This window comes from Anopheles maculipalpis, chromosome 2RL (assembly GCF_943734695.1).
Source record: "Anopheles maculipalpis chromosome 2RL, idAnoMacuDA_375_x, whole genome shotgun sequence".
Taxonomy (NCBI): Eukaryota; Metazoa; Arthropoda; class Insecta; order Diptera; family Culicidae; genus Anopheles; species Anopheles maculipalpis.
In genome coordinates, this window is record NC_064871.1 from 72,726,821 (window position 1) to 72,746,778 (window position 19,958).

The following is a 19,958-nucleotide window of genomic DNA, read 5'->3' on the forward strand; positions in this document are numbered from 1 at the left end:
GAACCTATTTCGAAACCATTTCCGTAAGCAATTCTAAAATTAATTCTAAATTCGATTTTGGAACCATTTCCAGAACTGATTACGGAATCTTTTTTGTTTCTTTGAATTTACTCCATCTACTAACCATCAAAATTCGATTCCTAAACATTTTGAGACCTTCGGAATCGACTCCCACCAAAACAGCAATGACTTTCTTTCTTAAATTTTTAACTTACTATCATAACTCATGCAGGGAATCAGTATTTTAAATAGTTTAGCCAAAGATATCATTCAAAATAGTTATGGCAAAACAATGCCCAGTGTCCAGTTCGGTGGATACGCAGTGAAGTTTACAGTACACGTTATTCTATTAAGATTCTCGTAAAAATAAGCAATGTTTTATAAAACGAAACTAATGGAACGGCCAGCCCGTATTGTGAGCAGCCTTGGTGTCGGTATGGAGTGTTGGTGTTGCTGGGTAGGTTTCCTAAGCAATTCTTCTACAATCCTGAGCACTGTTGTCAGGAACAATCGCGAAGTCGAATATGGCAGACTCAGAACAAATTTTATGAATCTATAAGCAGTAGAATGTGGCTTTAATGTGTCTTCAATAAATCCTTCGAATGCTTTCTATTACCCTGCGGACAGGATCATATAACCTCACTGACTGACTAGCCAAGGAAGTCAAAAATGATAGATTTTATGAGGATTTAATGCTAAAAGTGGAAGAATGTAGCTTAAGTCTACTCAGCAATATATGAACCCTTTTTTATGTAGTTCCTAATACACAAGTAGCAGTAGTATTTTCCAATAACAAATCCACGCGAACAAAACAAGAAGCGAAAATTAAATAACAATAATTATTAACGCAATGAAAACAAACAAAACCAAAAACGAAAACGAAATGAAAAACAGACGAACAAAAGCATCATACCAACCAAACAAAATCATACCAAACAAGACAAAAATGAACTAGTACGGCATGTTTCCTAACCTTGAAGGCAAACGATTGATTGTGAAGGGCTGCTTTAAATTTCGGTCTCTTTTGGATGTCCCGTAGCAGCCGAATGCGGTGCCGATTCGTTCGAACGGCTCGCCGTTCCTGATGCTTCTCCGTGTCCCTTAAACATGCCGGTCAGGGAGCTCATGAACTTTTTCGGTTTAGATTTTTCCGACCCGGGCGACAAAGAAGGGGTTGCTGTTGCTGTGGTGGTAGTCGGTGTACGAGAGACCGCAGTCACAGACCTTCTTTCGATTGGTGGCGGAAGTTTCGATGGAGTTGCAGCAGGAGAAACCTTGGCAGGCGCTCGAACAACGATCATTTCCGGTGTTGGTGGAACGGGCGGTGCTTTGCGTTGTTTGCCAAAGGACGTATGTTTCTTTGCCTGCACGGACGATGTACCATCGGTAGCGAGATTGATAACGCTACCTGTGCTACCCTCGGACACGGCAAGAGACGAACTGGAGGAGGTTAGGTTGGAGTTGGATGATGCAGTCAGCAGTAGGTTAGATGACTCCGGGAGCATTATTACATCCTTGTTGTTGGATGTTTCTCCCTCACAAACTGTCGGGTTTAGTGGTTCCTTCTCTTCAATCACGGAAGGTATTTCAACCGTTTCTTGCACAGATTGTGATTGCATTTCCACATCTGCCAACTGGACGCAGGACGCTCCATTTACTGCTACTTCATCGACCTTCACAACTATTTCTGGTGTATTTAGATTTTCTTCCACAAGCTTTTCAATTTCAACTGCATTATTCGTTTGCTTTTCGGAGTGATCGTTTGTAGAGGAGGTAGCTGCAGGTTCATTCAATTCTATCGCCGTTTCTGTTATGTTTTCCACCTCTAAAAACTCATCATTTTCGTTTGAGGATACGGATATCGTATCCAGAAAGGTATCTTCCAAAGTTGATACATCATCTTGCACTGGTTCCATTTCAGTCATAGTTTCTTCCGATGTTGTCGGGTTTAGGCCATTGGTAACCCTTGTCTGTTCTTCTTGCTTCACAGAAGCAACGTCTTGCTGTTCCTTGGAAGGTCGTTCAATATCGTGTTCACTTTCTACTTCCTGCTCTTTTGTGGTTTCGTGTTCCATTCCCATCGTCTCACGCTTTTGTTGCTCCTCCATCCATGCTAGGAACAGTTTGTATTTATCGTTCATCTCACTCGGTACACCTCCACCAATGCGTTCCTTGGACTGTGTAGCGCTGGAATAGATTGGTGCACCGAATGCCGACGATAGTTCCACTGCATGTCCCGCCTGGGTAATTGCTGGTAGTGAGCTAACACTACCTGTATGCACTTCGTAGATCGTAGCTCGCTGTGGAAGTGAATCGACCGAACCATTGCTGCCGCCAGGATTGCCGCCAGGACCACCAGCATAGTAGAGGTTCTGCTCATCGAAAAACATATCGGCCCCGTAATCATCCTACCAGACATATTTTAAATAACGTGCCATCCAAGACGTACCATTAACGGAAAAACAAAAATAAAACAAAAATGCTTAAACAACTTAAACTCTTGTTGTAATATTTATGTAATTCTTTAACTTTTCTAGTCAACGGCATGATGCGGCTACATATTAAAATTCGATTGGTCATCACCCTACCGCAAAGGACTTTAGGAAGAAATTTCAATAATAACGTATGCAATAAAACAGCGTTCAAAATTTAACGAATTTTCATGCAATGATAATGCCACCATAAGTGTCCACTACAGCTCCTCAATAGGTCAAAACGCAATTTGACAAAATGATCTATTTCGGCTTCGTGTGTACCAGATGGATAATGTTAAGTATTTCTAGGGAAACGTTTAAAATATACAGTGGAATATTGCCCAGTGTGGAATGGGCCCATTGTGGAGTTTTGTAACCATAAAGTGCAATGTTGTATTGACTGAGAGCAAATTTACAACTCGACACAAATTTACAGCTTTTACAGGAGAGCTCTAAATGCTCGGCAGAAATTGCACATAAAATTTCCAAGTTCCACAGTCGAGTAGCAAAGATTCACAGCCATTCAAATCGTTTTACCACATACAATATTTCACTATATGATTGCAATGTTCTATAAGAAACTTAAAATATTCCTCAATTGAGAATAACTCAGCTGAGCGATTCAAAATATGGATCTAAACATTACAAGGCTTTGATCCATAAAAAGGAATTGTTGAATCAGTTATGGATATGTTTCAAATGGATGGTGCAACATAGCTAGCCCGTTATGGAACATATCATATAGAGGAACACAGATGGTTTAACAGATTACAAAGCTCCACCGTTCAGTTGTTCGTCGAGACCCCTAAATGAATGCAAGAACCCACTATAGGATTGCAAAGTTGCACAATTGCTTTGCAATATTACAGTATCCATATGAAAATATCCACTGAACGATTCCTTTATATGGATCTAAACACTGTATTAACAGTCTATTGAAATTAGATTCCGATGTGCGGCAGAGATATATGAACGTAAAGTGCAACAGCAGAGGATGAGAAAGGGTCATGGTAGCTTGAAAGATTATCATATTAGTATCATATATCTCGAAAAAGCTTCAGGCTTTGATCACGAACCGCTTAATTTGCTTCCTTGTGGTTACTGGTGTAAGAATATATACATTCACCATTTCATTTAACACAAGAAGAGACATGTAGCAATACGGCCACCAGACCGTCTCTTGTGAAAGAAAAAAAGAATAGCTAGCTTTCCTAAGAATCATTAGAACCCGGAGGACCGAAACCTTTCATTCGAGGGCTAACATAAACCCCATGTATCCAGCTCTGTGTTCCAAAACATCGAATAGTCTCTTTTCCAGTACCTGCTTATCTTTACAATTTTCAACCTCCTATTCACACCACACTATTACACTACTCACCTCTCGCGTTTTTGATTTCAGTCTCGGGCGTGCCGTGTTGCTCATCGAAGCCGTTCGGCTCAGCCCAGGTTCAGCGCTCGAGTAACCGGAACTTATATCATCGGACGAACGAATGTAGCTAAAATGGAAAAGCAAGAAAACATTAGATCCTTTCTACCAATATACAATTGCTTCTACTCACTTGTACGGTGGCGCTGCAGCGGCATGATACGGTGCACCGGCAATCTCCACCTCGGGAAAGTACATTTCCATCTGGCGGCTACCGGACGACGACCGGGAACTCTTCGATCGTAACACGCGCTGCGGCCGGTTGACAATCTCGTCAACCTCATCCTGCGTCCGCTGGGTGTCCGGCTCGGAGAGATCACTCAAGCTATAGCTTTTGCGCAGTGTTTGCACCAGTCCGCCACCGCCCTGTGGAAAAAAGGGAGTGCGCAAGTGAACACCCAAGATCACCCAGATAAATCATCAAGCCGCATCACAAACATCGAACCATCCCAGACTCGGGATTGATTGTCCATAATGTTGCATGGTACCCCATATGTTTGATTTTTGCTTTATGACTTGCTGTAAAGTTCGTCGGTATAATCTGTTTGTGTGTTATGTGCAGAATGTATGGTTGTAGTCGTGCGTACATTGATGACATGAACTGTTAGCAAAAATACAAACAGAATTCAAAGCAACAAAACAAAAATCAAAATAGAGATTTCAAAAACAAAACAATAGACGATACATACCGAAATATTAGACCGAGACCGATAACCGAAGCTTTTACGACACACGCACACACATAATCTCAGAACAGCGCTACAAACAAGCTCAGTCAGCAGTTAAAGCGCAGTTAGGCAGTTATGTGGGAGCGTTATGTGTGATGGTACTAAAATGGACCCTAAAATCGACCTTTTATTCGAACCGTTTTGCGCTTTATTAAAATTCAGGCTTTTTTCATTTGATTCATCGCGTGTACGAGCTTGTGTCCACCCTTTCTATTAAACTACTTTACTTGTCTACTTTGAGCTGCTTGCTAGCACACTATCAGTAACGCTCACTATGCATTATTCATACTTTCGATTGTAAAATATATTGCTGTTGCTCAAATTTCCATCCAGTAAGGTTTTAGTTGTGCTGCTTAAACCCTAATGAATGTGCCTACATTATCAAAGTTTTCTAACATTTCTACATTTTCTCTTTTTTTCTCATCATTCTGGCAGTTTTTTGAGATCTGCTCGGGTACTTAAAAAAATTTTTTTTCGTGTTTCTTAAGCCTGGACTAGGTAGTCTAGAATAGAGAATTTTACTCGGAACAGTCGTATTGTTCAGCCGCATTGTATTAAATTAACCTACACAAACTTTCACACAGACCCTACACACAGACAATTTTTCCATTTTCTACGATATATCCTGAACTGCCTGAACGCTACAAACGCAATGCTCATGAGTAATGCTCTTTTGGGCATCCATAATTACTCTGTTAGGCGAAATCAAGTGCCCACCTCAACGAATTCTCTTTTTTTTTATCCACATAAGAACGACCAGGGAGTATAACTTAAATTTACTGATTTATTTGACTCAAATTGATGACTTTTATACTTTATTTTCCATGTTATTTTCAAGTTCCACTAACGAAAACTTGTTTCAAAAGAGCCTTACTCAAAGAAAACATTATAATCAATTTATTAATTTATTATTTAAGTATGACAGCGTGTGCCATATTGTCAATCATAATTAATTTGTATTAAGAATACAACAATGACAAAAAAGTGCCCAATTATTAAATCGATTTGTTTTTGATCAGTTCGGTTTTTTCTATTTATATTGTCCATGTTTTGAAATAAATAATCTAGTCAGACCGGGCCAGTGGTATAGACCACAGAGGCACCGATCTTCAAACGACAGGAGCGTGGTTAAAATCCCATCCGAACCGTCCCCCCGCAATGTGGGGACTGACAATCCAATTACGTGGTATCGGCTAGTTTAGTAATAATAAGCTATCCGATGGCCGGCGTGACCTTTAGAGGTCGTTAAGCCAAAAATAAGAAAAATCTAGTCATTGGCTCATGGCATCGCATTTGATTAAGTAATTTGCTTGAGCGAATTACGAAGTTGGTTGTTCGTGGTGTACAAAACGGAGAATCGCGGTGAAAACTATTTTAAAAAAACCTTCGAAACAGTGGTGAATCTCCATGGCAGAGACAGCAATCCCCAACATGTACAAAAAAAAAAGGACCTCAAGACCATACACGATGTCAAGAAAAACCCGAAGGTAACTGTCCGAGAAATCTAGGAAACTACGAACTGATTGGCGCCGTCTCGTAGAACAGGGATTGATTTAACAAAGTTGTTTGGAAGCGATGGACGAATTGAAATTGGAGCTGTTTATCCGAAAAAGCCGCTCTCGTGTGTAGTGCCGACCCGGTGAGGAGCTTCATGAGCGCCTCATCCAAGAAACATCTAGCAGTGAAAATCTGGAAGTTTCGCTGGTCCAGGACGAGGGCCTTGAACAGAAATTCAAATTTTTGCAGGTTACCAAGTCTGTCTTCCGATTTCGTCGGATCAAACCGCTGGAATGATCTTTGCAAAGCCCAAACCTCGACCACATCTAGAATTTATGGGCTAGATGTGGATACAATACTGGATTTCTTATAATCTTGTTCCTTGAATACATCTTTTTTGGCACCAAAATGTTGTGGGCATTTTTTTTTTGTCGCTGTTTGATTTTTAATACAAGTTGATTTAATTTTTTCTTTTAGTAAAACTCTTTTAAAACAACTTTAACATTATTTTTTTAAAACTACAGTGTGTTACCATCAAACTGAACCAAATAAATCGGAAAAATTCTATAACAGTGCAAGCTGAGCAACTCAAATTGACTTCCACCATATGTGTTTCCTTTGCGCCGTTTAAGCAATCGTTTGTGCTGTGCTGCTTTTGTGGCTTTAATAAGTAGGCAAAATCGAACAACAAAAAGAGCAAAAAAAACGATAAAGAACGGGAAAACTTGCAACACTGCACTACATCTCTAGTTTCTCCGATTAATCGTTATGCATTTTATTTAAATGGTGCTTTGTTTTACGTTAAAAAAAAAAGATATCCTTCTACTACACAACCTAAGAATCATTTGATTTGAGCGTCAGATTGAGAAACTGTTCAGCTGGTACGTGCTGCAATAGAAGAAAGAGATAGAGGTAGGCGGAGAACAACATTTTGCATGTGACGCGCAAATAGAAGAACAATGAAATTAGCAAGGGACAAAACACTCAATTTCCAAGCATTATGATGTCATGCGTTAGTTAAAAAAAAAGCACAAGAAAAGTGAGTCACCACACGCAGTACAGGAATCGATTTGATTGGTTAGAACATTGAAGAAGAAAAACGACAGAACCATCCTCCTGCTTAACTCTGCTCGATCGTTCAAAGCACCGTTTAGGAAAAAAAAAACAGGAAAACGTTAGGGAGTTTTGGTCCGTTGCACCTTTCCTTTCCTTTACCCTGAGTGAAAGTCCGCATCCGCATCCGAATGCTATATGCTTAACAAAGTATTTCCCTGGCATGGACACCTTTTCGCAAAAAAAAAACGCTCAACATGAGCACGCTTAGTGCGACGATCGTTTACTCCGCACCCATCATCCCGACACTATCCACCTCGGTGGCGCTCGCTTTTCGACGTCCTCCCGGAGCTGCCCTGGTACTGCCGGCTGGTCTTTAAGTGCTTCCCGTGCCCTTGACACCCTTCTTCGTCCGTCCCGTGTCTTTGGCGGTGGTCTTTCCTTTCCCTACGGCACCCGAAGAACGGGACGCACCATTTTCCGTACCGTCGGACTCTTCGCCTCCACTAATCGCAGTGATAGCACGCGTTCGGCCCCGAATCCTACCCCCACCGTTGGTTGTCACTGTCATCGTAGTGCCTAGTATTAGGTCCGTTTCCGTGGCTAAAAGCCGTTCCTCGTCTTCACTGTCCATCTCGTAGATAACGGCATGTTGCTGGAGTCCAGCGGCAGCTCTCGAGCGCGTCATACTACGACTGGTCGTTGAACGTGGAAGTACTCCTCCTCCTTGCTGCTGTCCACCTCTGTTCAGTGCCGAATCAACGGATTGCGATCGTCGAACGCGTCCAGCAGATGTTGCGTTTGTCGTAGACGCGCTATACTGCTGCTGCTCTGCCTCGATCGCCATTACCGAGCCACTGTCAGCCTCATCTTCACCGGATGTGGCACCCGATGTGTCGCGGTAGTTAGTAGTCAAGCCATTAGTACGCACTGTGGCGGATCCCGCGCTAAACGTGTCTGCAGCGGAAGCACGGGCCGCTACGGCAGCTGCGGTCATTAGCAGTGAGTTATCGGATTGACTAATGCGCATCATGCCACCGAATGGTGTTGTGTCAGTTTTAGTGCCTAAAACCTTTGCGGGGGAAAATTTCGGGGGTAGGGGTGGGGGGTGTGAGGGGGCGTAGGGCGAAACGAATGAAACAAGAAAAAAAAACAAACAAAAAAAGAATCGAATTTTGCGTTTGTTAATACGGTTGCGCGCGTGCGTGTCTGGGTATGGTGCAGTATGGCGAAAATGCGTCGTGTTGCTTTCTGGTACAAAAAGTATTTATTTTTATTATACAACAAACAATAGCAAGGCCACATCGTGATGCATATTCTGATGCAGTTTGTGAGCACTTTAAAAGCAAGCAAGTTTTATTCTATGGATTTTTTACGTGAACATCAAACCACAACCAGTTACAAATTAGAATTATGCGTATTTAACACAACAACTAACCATTAAAAGCATGTTAAGAATTTCAAAATGGCAATAGTTTTTAGTACAAAATCAAAACAGTATTATTAAAGGAGCAAAAACTCAAACATGACTTTATGTAAAGTGAACGATAAAAACTGTTTTAAAAAACCTACAATCGACTGTTGTTGACTGGTTCTAGACGAGAAACCCCAAAATTAACAACACGCTTCCCTGTTTGCACACTCACTTTAAAACACAGCATTAAAAAGGGTAGCAGCAGGTTTACTTTGCTTCATCAATAATAGACCTCCACAAAGAATGGATGAATGCTACCACTTTCGAGCTGTTTGCTGCTTCCGCTTTAAAACATCCGCTCACACTCACCTTGATAGCCGTCTGCATGATAACGTTGGTGGCATAGTTTACACCCTTCGAGCCGAGCTGCAGCACGGCGGTGTAACCCTTCTCTTTGGCTTGATTGATGTAGTCGTCGATTTCCTGGGGCGATAAAGATAAGAGAAAGTGGATAGAATTTAGAAGTGATTTGCAGTTGCATTTGCTCGGAGGCGATCCGGTGATAGTGGCGAATCGGGTTTCAAATCCCAGTCGGAGCGTTCCTGCATAGTGAGGACTCCAAACGGTCCAACTACGTGGTATCAATAAAACTATTCGATGGCTGTCATGACAGGGACGTTAAGCCAAGTTAAGTTCAGCAAAGAAGTTTAGTATTGATAAGTAGTTGAGCAATATTTTATGCCGGTCGTTCTAGTCGCTCTAAAATGTAACATCGATAAACTTATTATTTTGCCAATTTTGAGGACGATCTCTGCTTTTCTTTGGATTGCACATATCCCTTGTGGGGTAGAAAGTTATAATAAAATACTAAGAATCATTCAAATCTGATAGCCAATGATCTTCGAGGATCCGAGGATGGTGGCAGATATTTTCATGAACAAATACTACACTGATGATTCGGTGTTTTTGGCGAGTCAATCGAAACATTTTTCATATTACGGCAGCCGTGTACTGTTTACACCGCAGAGCTAGCCGCAATATTTTATCGATGATAGCAGCGAGACCTTCGGACCAGTACTTCATTTCTACTAAATGCCTTAGTGCTAACGATGCGCTCACCATAAAAATCATTGAACTGCTTGGCTCAATGTCCCTTCTAAATGCCGATTTCTCGGCTATAAGAACTGAAAACATTGGGAAACTAGACAAAGGAAAAAGGTGACGTGACAGGCTTGATGGCCGAGGCGATAGCGACACCGGTCTTCACATCAAATCCCATTCAGATCGTTCCCGCTCAGTTAGGACGGACATGATGCCAATAAGTTCAGTAAGCCAGTAAGCCAGCAAGCCAGTAAGCCGTTCACGAGGTATGACCTAGATGACGGATAAATCGCTAGAATAACGATATCGATAACTGCACAGTAGCTTTTATTATTTAATTTTAAGATAAATCACAGTGAAACACTTTGAATAACTGATAACTGCTCAGAAGATATTCTTTAGCGAATTGGATTCACCAGGCTCTGATGACCTGCTCATGATACTAATCGCGAGGGACAATGCGATTCGTTTGCTTTCCTTTTTCCGGCATTGTTCAGGCCACAGCAGAATCTTGAAACCAACCCGTGGCTTAAGTCTAGAGGTCTAGAGGTGAGGTCTAGATAAGTACGACCTTACTAAATGCTTACAATCGTCCATTTTTGTACATGAACACCACTATTATCTTCCACAGAGAATTGGTTATATCGAAATAATTCAATGTGATCTATTGCAACTACACGCCGTGAATTAGGACCGAGGGTTAATTTCCATCCGGATCGTTCCCCTACAATGAAGCCTGACTATCTAAGAATGTGGTATTAATAAGTCTTGTAGTAGTAGGCCATTATATGGCCGGCATATCCTAGCATGTCTTTAAGTCAAGAAGAGAGAGAGAGAGAGAGAGAGAGAGAGGGAGAGTGTATGCAATCACACACGCCCTTTCTATGATATACCACAACAGCTATTAAAAATAATGCCTAATTGAAATTTTAAAAAAAAAATCGTTCATCAACTCACCTGCTCCCGGCGTGTCAACATCGGGTGCACAAACTTGCGGTAAAGTGTCGAGCTTCCACGGGTAGCTGGTGACAGCAGCCACAGGACTACGATCACCTTAATTTCGTAATAGAACGGGAACCAGGACAGCAGTATGTCGGTGAACGTTTCGATGAAGGTGAAAAAGGCAAACACAATCCAGTACATCATCCATTTGACCTGCAAAAAGTGACAACAAGATTGAATGAGATGAGATCATACCTTGGGCGTAACAAAACCGTGATCCGACCACGATCTCACAGTACTTACATACTCCTTGACGTTCTTGGTTCGCACCGCCTTGTACGAGGCGTAAGCCGGGTACAGCGTGCCGAACAGTAGTCTGAAACCGGGAAACAATATATTCGAACCGATCGCACGCGGACAGAAAAAGATGGCGACGAGCGAGCAAAGCCCCATGCCGGTGACCGACATCCGGGGGAACGGAATCCGGGACAGCATCTGCAGTATGGCACCGAAGCGTGTCAGCGAGCTGGCAACCTGTTCCTTGTTTAATGGCGCTTCTTCCACCTCCTCGAGGAGCGCACTGTCACCGTAACGTTGCTGCGGATGAGGTTGATAGTATCGTCCACCGGTGGGTGGCGTGCGTGGCATGCCAATATCGTACGTTTCATCGTAGTAATCGGACTCGTTCAACGAAGATAGCGAGCCATTTTGATAGTAAATTCCACCGGGATGGCGCTGCCGATACCGACGTTCGTCCATCCTGCCTGGGCGTACACTATCCGCTCCGTCACTAAGAGAGGCTGTATCGTTGTGATGCGATTCGTACGCTCGACGACCCGTTTGTCCCAGGGGCGGAGAATGAGTCGGCGAACAATGGTACACGGTTCGTGGCGATCCACCGTATGGTCGGTAGGACGCTTCGTAGGTTGCCGTACCCGGGACGATGAATCCCGGCCGGGGCGAAGAAGCCGATAGTTCTGGCAGCAGTCCTCTATTTATAGGATAGTTGCGTACCTCGAACTTGCTTATTAGATCGCTGACATTGTTAAGGCCGTCCTGGGTCTGTGGGATATAGCAGGGCGACGGCTGTTCGTTCCGTTGTTGTTTTCTGTACATGGCCGTGCGCAGATCGGAAGAAATGGAAAACTTGGTTCACATTTACACCTCTAGCCGGGTTGTTGGATAGTTCGCCTATCCGCCGATTTGTGTTTCAAACAATTTTTGTCAAAACCAATCACTAACGAAAGTAGCGCAAGCAACACAGGCCAAGCCGTCCTGTTTGTGGTGCCTGAGAAGAGAGTAAGCATGGAGGAAAACTTGCCCCAAAACTGCACCGTTCCAACACCCTAAACGAGAGCAAGCCAACCAAGCACAATTTAATAGAAGCAACACAAAACTGTTGGCGTCCGAAAAATGTAGGCCAAATCTTGCCACAGCCAGCCGGTTGCCAAATTAGAACTAGAACATAGTCGTCGTCGTCGTCGTCGTCGTCGTCGTCGGTGTCTTGGTTGGCGTGGTCGTGGACGTGAAGTCAAGCGAAAACGTCCTACCACTTTTGGCACGTCGCCGCCATCGTCTGCCGTCGAGACGCAATGAATGCAATGTAAGGAATGGATGTGTCTCCCAGCGCGACGGAACGAGCATTTGTGGATTACGGTCAATCTCTTGGTGCGATGCTGCTCGTTGATCACCGAATTGATCGTGAAAGTGAATGTGATTGAGCAGCATATAGCGTGTCTAGGGTAGGATGTGAAGTTCCAACAGCCGATCAGGATTAAATTTGAAAGAAGACATACTTTGCAAACAATTATCAATGAACTTGATATATCGATAGAAAATGGAAGCAAACAGATGACGGTGAAAGCGATGTTTGAAAGCGACATTTCACACTTTATGACTTCAAATGTATTAATCGATTCATGATTTACCGATGATACGAAGTACATGATTATTCAATTACTAGCACATTGCCCTCAATCCATTGACACCCAAAAGACTTCAAATAGTAAATTAGAGCAGCTAAATACGAAACAGCCTGGCACATGCTCCGTAATGTATTGTCTTGACAGAAGTAAAACCTTATGCCAGACAATAAATACAGATTTAAAATGTCAAAATAACGGCATCTACTGCTGGAATAATGAAAAAGATTCTAATGTTACAAGCTATATTACAATAACAAGTTTCAACACTGTTCCACGAGCTTTTTGGCGATATAGACATGGACATTGCATATTTTACAGATTGCTCCAAAATATTATTGTTATTATTTGTTTGCCGCTGGGGTTTTAAAAATATCTCTTTAAAACTACGACTTAAACTAGGTAAACAGCAGGGGTGAGGATTCACGAAGACGAGAGCGGATTTGGGAATAGGAGTTACGAATCATTTGAAAGCTGAAAGTGCTCGCAGGAATGGATCATTTTGGCCGTGGCGTGAACAGCGAGAGGGAATAAGGAGTGCGGATCTATCGCGCAGATGACGTGAAGGAGCATAGATATGATCAATGAAAGGAAAGCGCATCCAGATCGTTGAAAAGGAGACAGGCGATATAGTCTAATTGGATGTGGGAGTTGCGCGTTCTAAAAGACTCGAGGCCGGATATGAGACGAGATAATACTATCCGACCGGCCGGCAGCATAACGACGGACAACGACACGGGTGAATTTCCGTTAAAAACGTTCGATCCTATCAATCAGTGGTTAGACCGGCAGGCCACCAAGCTACCGACCGCTACCGACAAGTATAGAACGCACCCAGCAACAGTACAGGGACTTTAAGCTCAAAGGATCGTATATTTCAGAGAACATACGAATAATGAGATTGAGGCAATTTGTTAGCCTTTTTCAGGGTGTTATCGATATGAACTTGAAAAGAAAGTTTTTCTCATCAAGCCAAACGTCAAGATCCTTTGTGACAGTAACTCTACTAAGTTAGGCAAGCTTCGGAGTGTTTACTAGGAATCGAAAAAATTTCCCGACCGCTGGAAACTATTTGCTGCAAGACAGTCAGGCAGGCAGGCGGTTTTCAGCGACAGTATCAGAGCAGTTGAAGCTATGAAATCTCGGACAACAAGAGTAACAAACTACGTTTATTAAAAAAATATCTTTGAGCTCTCTATTGGAGAGAAGTTTCGCGATTTCCTTAATCTGGAATGGATTTGGATTGCCAAATAATTAGATACGAGCCTGCCGAACGGCTACTAGAAAGAAGAATCCTTCTCTGGCGAAATTCTTACACGCTCATACATACCCTCAGGAGAAGATGCTAGTGTCTCGACATTACAGCCTGAATAAGTGGCAAGATTGGTCGAGCGCTGAAGACCTTGGACGTCTGTGCTACTTCTCTTGTGCATTCTAGTTAAATTTAACAGTAAATCTTAACTATAGAACGACAAAATGATGACTGTAAGAATAATGATTGTCATAATAACTCAAAGTGCATTGATTAAAATCCCCCAAAACTTGCACAAAGCAGCGAAAAATGAATTTAAGAATGTGTCAAAAGGGTAATGTGCAAAATAAGACAAATTCCAAGATGGAAAAGCCTTGTGATATAAAGGTAAAAAAAACATGGCCAGAAAACAAACTAAAACTAGAACCGCAATTAAGTGCAATTCTGCATTCAGCACAATTGATGCCTATAAAATAGAAATGGATCTTCGTTCTTGCTGTCACTCCCTCTGTTGCATTCCTGTTTCTCGCCCAACTGAGAATGCATTCCTTCAAGTGGATAGCGAGTGTCTGGTACTATCTATTTCACCTAGCAAAGCCATGAATACACGCATCTATGCACACGCATAGCCCTGTCTTTCGATCTGGCTCTTTGGCTGACTGAAACACGAAGGCGTTATGCTGTTACCGGCTGACATTCCAACGCGCTTGTCTAATTTTAGAGTTCAAACAAAAGACAGCAGTCCTGTAGCGTGCGTCGTCGGGTAAGAGTTTTCCCTAGACTGTTCCGTCTCCCATCATTAGGGGCAGACAGAAAGCACCGAAACACTGAATACAAACAATTTTTGACTTCTTTACTCAGACATTGGAAGCGGCAGTGACTAAATATTGTGCGTCTAATTGCTGTGTGAAGTGAGGATAAACATTTACTTCCGATGTTGGACGCCGTGGTACCTTTTTCCTTTGCTTTATCAAACGCGTACAGCAGTTAGGGCTTCAACAATCACCCATTACTCGCTCTGCACAATGGAATTATCGATAATATGTGAAAATTCACAACAATCATCGCGATCGTACCACGAAGATGATAAAAATGTTTTGACGCATTCACCCACGCGGCGAATAACATTCAAAACTCAGAGCATTGTCGTCTGGTGGAAGGAAAGATGCACAAAAACAGGGCAAAATAAAGCAAATCTACATGACCGGACAGACCACACCACACCACGGTTCAGTCACTCGCGGCGTGCGCAAATAAACATTCGACGCTGTTAGAGCAGTGTGAGTCTTGCACGGAACAGCACTTGCTAAGATGAGGAATGTTCTGAGCTTCCTTTATACTGAACGCGGTTCATCCGCGGTCTCGCGCACTGTGTGTTGCAACAAAAGCTATCGAGCATAATAATTCGCAGAATAACACACACTTATTTTTAAACTCGAACAAAATCACTCGCCGATCGTATCGGCAGACGACGCGACCACAGCAACGGGGACCGGAGCTCCTCAAAAAACGAACACATTGTACCGATAGCACCGATTGGGAATAATCGAATTTACAATCATGTTTCTGCACGAATGATTATTATTTCACGCTTTGATTTATTTTTTATATAATAAAATCTCAACACAACAGCACACAAAAAAAGCAAAAGAAAGCACTTGAAACGATAGCATGCACACACATAGGTGAACAGCAAAAATGCTCAAACTAGCGAACAACCACGGGGCAAACGAAACGTTTGCTAGAACGAACCCGCGATCGTTGAGTATTCTTCGCCGGATCGTATCACAGCGTCGGAAAAACTAAATGGGAAAACCGAGGAAACCCCGGGATACACTCTCGGGGTATATGGGCATGTGGGCGATGAGCCAAGAATAGAGAGCGGAATAAATATAGAGAGAGAGGAAACAAAGGAGATCTTCTTTTGCGCAGGTCAAGTTGGATCAGAAGGAACAGTGAGAACCATAAATGTATGTGCCGTGAGCAACGGAAAAGAAGGATTATTTTTCTTAACGAAAGTATCGGTAAAAAAAAATATCTAAATCCGTTTAGTAATGACCAGATATAATTTTCCAAAACGTAGGCATTAAACGTCAAGAGGAATGTACCCAAATTAATAAATAAAAGCGCTATTGACGTTGAATGTCATGCAGAAAATGCACTGTCCTATGTTTTTCGATAACATTATTTGATAATATTGATAACATAATTATGCCGCTGTCTGATGAATCTATTTTACGCATAAATAGTAAAAAAAAATTGATAATCAACAAGCAGTGTCGGTCAACTGAAAAAGATCACCAATATCGAGACATTGTCTGCGACACTTCTACTAGCTATAACCATACCGAAATTCGGTAAACACAACATTAACATCTTACAACTGTAACGTCTTTTGTTTTTGTCCAAAAAAGATCGAATCATTGGATAGAAATTAATATTCTTTAAAAAAAAGTTATTAAATGATATGCTGCATCAAAGAAGTACAAGCGTATGATTTTTTGTTTTGAATTTTTAAATTGATAAAAGGTCTTATTTTACAGTCTAATACATATTGATCATATGATGTTCATCCCGATGGTAATATTCAAACTTAGTAAACTTGTCAGAATATTTTATTTTTATTTTAGAATGACGGCTAACCGTCGTATTTCCGTTTGAATATTTCACTCAAATTAATGAAAGAAGACGTATATTTCAATGAATGTTCTACAAAAGGTGAAAGAAAAAAATAGTTTGATTACGACGGTGTGTAAGTAAATGTTACGACGGAAGGAAGTAAATTGAAACAAATGGTCTTTGTACAACATTACTATGAAGCCAACTTATAATAAATACAGTGTAAAACTGAAGGAAAGCTAATGAGGAAAATGAAACTTCGATGGATTGATCCTGGGTAATTACTCTAAATTACTGTGGAGTAAACTCCGGAGTAATTAATACGGTTTAATCCAGATTTAACTCCATCCAGAAGGAGGAATTGCTCAGGAGTTACTTCGGAGTATCCTCCGGAATGCCTCGGTGTCGGATAAGTCCGCCATCACTAGTACTCCGACGAAGATGATGCAGTGGAGGAGATGGTCTGTACTAGACGCTGATTTAACAGATCGATCCAACGAAAAGGATAACAGTTTTTGAGAAACAAAAGGACAACGGAGTCGTGACAAGAAATCATGCTATTTATATCGTACACACAAATGTCATGTATCCAATTTATAAAGTTATGACAAATTAAAGAAGAATTAGGAACAAAATGGCAGTCAAAAACTTATGTTTTCGTACAATTTGTTTTAATTTTTCATACAACAGACTGAGCTTCAAAATGGATTGATTTTGCAGCTTAAGTTAATTCTAAAGCTAGCACATACGTTTACTGCTACCAGTGTCGATCGATCCTCTACCTCGTATGTAGTGACGAAATAAGAGATCGTTTAAACTTTAAACGAAACCAATCGAAATTCTTTCCCCGAACGACAACAAAATGAGGTCACCAGCATCCACAATTCGTATCAACAGAAAGAAATCACTTCGGGTTTAAAATGATAAATGAAAGCAATTTCAAGCGGAGCACTGAGTTCGCGAGATTCAGATGCGCTTGTAGAAGATCACTTGTATGCTCGAAAATAGTGTAACCTACGGATGATTCAACGCTTCAGACATGTGTACAATTAAATATACCCAGCACGAAGAAAAAATGTATGGAAAATGCACACATAATTATGTATCACCGACAAAGCGTCGTCTGCTGTTTCTCTCTTGAAATCGAAACCATTAAACGGTTTTTTTTTCTCCCATTTTCTGCAATTCAGTGATGCCACCCTGCTTAAAGTCTTCTCCAATTTCTCGACACACTTTTGCATTTAATTCTTTGAAAACCGAAATGGAGAGTGGAGAGAGTTTTCTCCTTACCATACAATCAACGAAAACGAATGTAATCGTAGATTCGTTCGTTTTTAGGCGCCAGCTTTGCTCAGCACCACACGGATGATAATAAATGGCACGTGGGGGAGGAGGACTTACGCAATTTATTGAAAATGTGTTTATTTTGGCATGTTCATGGAGCAAGCATGGAAAACGCTCGTTACCCAACATCAACAAACCCGCGGCTTGTATCTTTTGTGTACATAGATTAAGCAGCGTCCGAGTAACGCTTTAGTGTGTTCCGTTTTGTAGTAGAAAACCGCTGAGGATATAAATCAACGTTGATGCGATGCGAACACACTACACCGGGTTGAAAAATGAAGTGTACATAAAAAACATGCAAAGGAAAATCTAAATGTTTAAAAGTTAATTGCTTCGTCCGATTTTATTGGAAGGGACTGATGATAAGAGCATTGATTTCTGTTACCTAAGGATTCCGTCTTCTTCTGCTTGGCTTAACGATCTCTTTTTACTAGATCACACCCGGCCATCGAATGGCTTACTAGAGAGACTTGCCGATATCACGTAGTTGGATAGTTCGATAAGTAAAGCAGCCTCTTTACGGAGGGAGACGGGGATTTGAACCCCGGTCCTGCCGTATGAAGACCGGCACCATTGTCACATCACCACTGGGCCGTGTTCAAGCATAAACGATAAAGATCAATGATAAAGCGTATCTATATAAAGCAACAACATTTTTTACTTGAATTTTACACCTATTTAACATAGTTTAACTAATTTATTGAAATTAGGTCATTGGTATACTCATTAGCAAAAATTAGGCCACCTTCGCTTCCGCCCACTCGAAAGTTTCGTTTCTATTTCAACCCAATAAATCCCTCCTACACACATACAAACGCGTATCACGCGGTCATTTTTTTCAACCAACATGCAACGGTATTTCCGGAGGTACGTTGACTAAACTAATGACAGACACGCACCGGCAGTGTGGTTCTTTCGGAAAGGTAACCTTTTTGTTTTGGTATGTTAAACTCCCTTCCGGAAACGATCAACAGGGGCTGCAACGGCGGCGGCGACACTACACAACAGCCAAAGTGAATCGCCGGCCGGCAAAGATGGTCTGTGTCTGTTTTTGTTTACAAATTGTCGTCACCGTCGAACGCTTACCCGAACGGCGGGCCAATAAACTCGTCATCATAGTGCGTGTTCCCCCCTTCCCGCGTGTGTGTTTACCACGTGTTGTCTTTGTGTGCCACCCAAATGGGCAGCGTTCTTGTGTCAGAGCATTGTGCTTCGACTCGTGCCGGATGGCTGCTTACTTCCCCCGGGGCGAGCCCCATCATATACAACACTCACGAGCAGATATACATAAATTAAAAATTCAATCGCGCATGTTTACCCTATCGAACGGATTCTTCTGTACTTTTTCTCTTCGCTCTAGGAGTATCAAGGGTTTTTGCTTTGCTGTGGCTGAAACTGTAGCTGCCAGAATGTTTGGTTACTTCGGAAACTAACCAAACATTCTAGACACATAAAAAAAGAAATATGAAGGTACCATTCGTTTTTAGGGGCCGAGTGTAACGAATGAGAAGTAGCTGGTCGAACTGGCACTGATCGACAAGATTGCCGAGCAGGTCAACCAACGATTTTAATATTCGTCTAATTCAATAATATTTGGCTATGAATGACAGCAGTCATGCTCTAAAGTCTGGAATCAAAGCAGTCTACACTGCTTTGATGAAATGAAAAACGAAAGGAAACGTATCAGAATAATTCGGAAACTTAAAAAAAAGACAACGTCCGCACCAAACATCTCATGCAGAGCTAACAATTCCTTGGTGTCGTTGTGTGACATGCTCAAACGCATCCGGAGCATGTTTATGTTCAAGTTGAAAGGTTTTCAAGAAAAATATGAATCTTGATGAACATATGACTTATCTAGTGGATGTTTCGACGAATCGAATAAGAATGGAATTTAATCGCGATAAAGGCCGTACGTACGGAGAGATGGTACGAGAAAACGATTAATGGTAGAGGAAAAAAAGTCACAAAGTTCCTGAAAGAATTGAAACTTTGAAATGTGGTACAAAAGTACCAACCTAACTGCAAATAAAATAAAAGCCGCAAAAAGAATTCTCTCAGGGAACGACCAATCAAAATACTGGCTTCACATTACGAAAAAAGCGGAAAATGGCACTTAATAATCAAGCAATCAAAAGAAATAAGATGTCCTGTGTTAAAGTACATACATGTTAAAGTACATGTAT

The 19,958-nt window shown here is 41.7% G+C and overlaps 4 protein-coding genes across 4 annotated transcripts in view; all 4 read right to left on the reverse strand.

Moving 5' to 3' along the window:
- The window catches only part of LOC126556137 (GDP-fucose protein O-fucosyltransferase 1), a 452,711-nt gene that overhangs the window by 261,513 nt on the left and 171,240 nt on the right, over positions 1-19,958 (reverse strand). The window lies entirely within an intron of this gene.
- The window catches only part of LOC126556377 (uncharacterized), a 306,838-nt gene that overhangs the window by 78,435 nt on the left and 208,445 nt on the right, over positions 1-19,958 (reverse strand). The window lies entirely within an intron of this gene.
- The window catches only part of LOC126556033 (fatty-acid amide hydrolase 2), a 526,247-nt gene that overhangs the window by 65,384 nt on the left and 440,905 nt on the right, over positions 1-19,958 (reverse strand). The gene's annotated exons all lie outside the window — the stretch shown is intronic.
- LOC126556499 (uncharacterized) lies at positions 1,008-11,785 on the reverse strand. The gene is made up of 6 exons (XM_050211762.1): positions 10,939-11,785; positions 10,651-10,848; positions 8,962-9,075; positions 4,034-4,266; positions 3,853-3,970; positions 1,008-2,408 (listed from the first exon to the last, which is right to left on the reverse strand). Exons 1-6 carry the CDS (start codon positions 11,749-11,751, stop codon positions 1,008-1,010), a joined length of 2,877 nt encoding a protein of 958 aa, XP_050067719.1. The 5' UTR covers positions 11,752-11,785.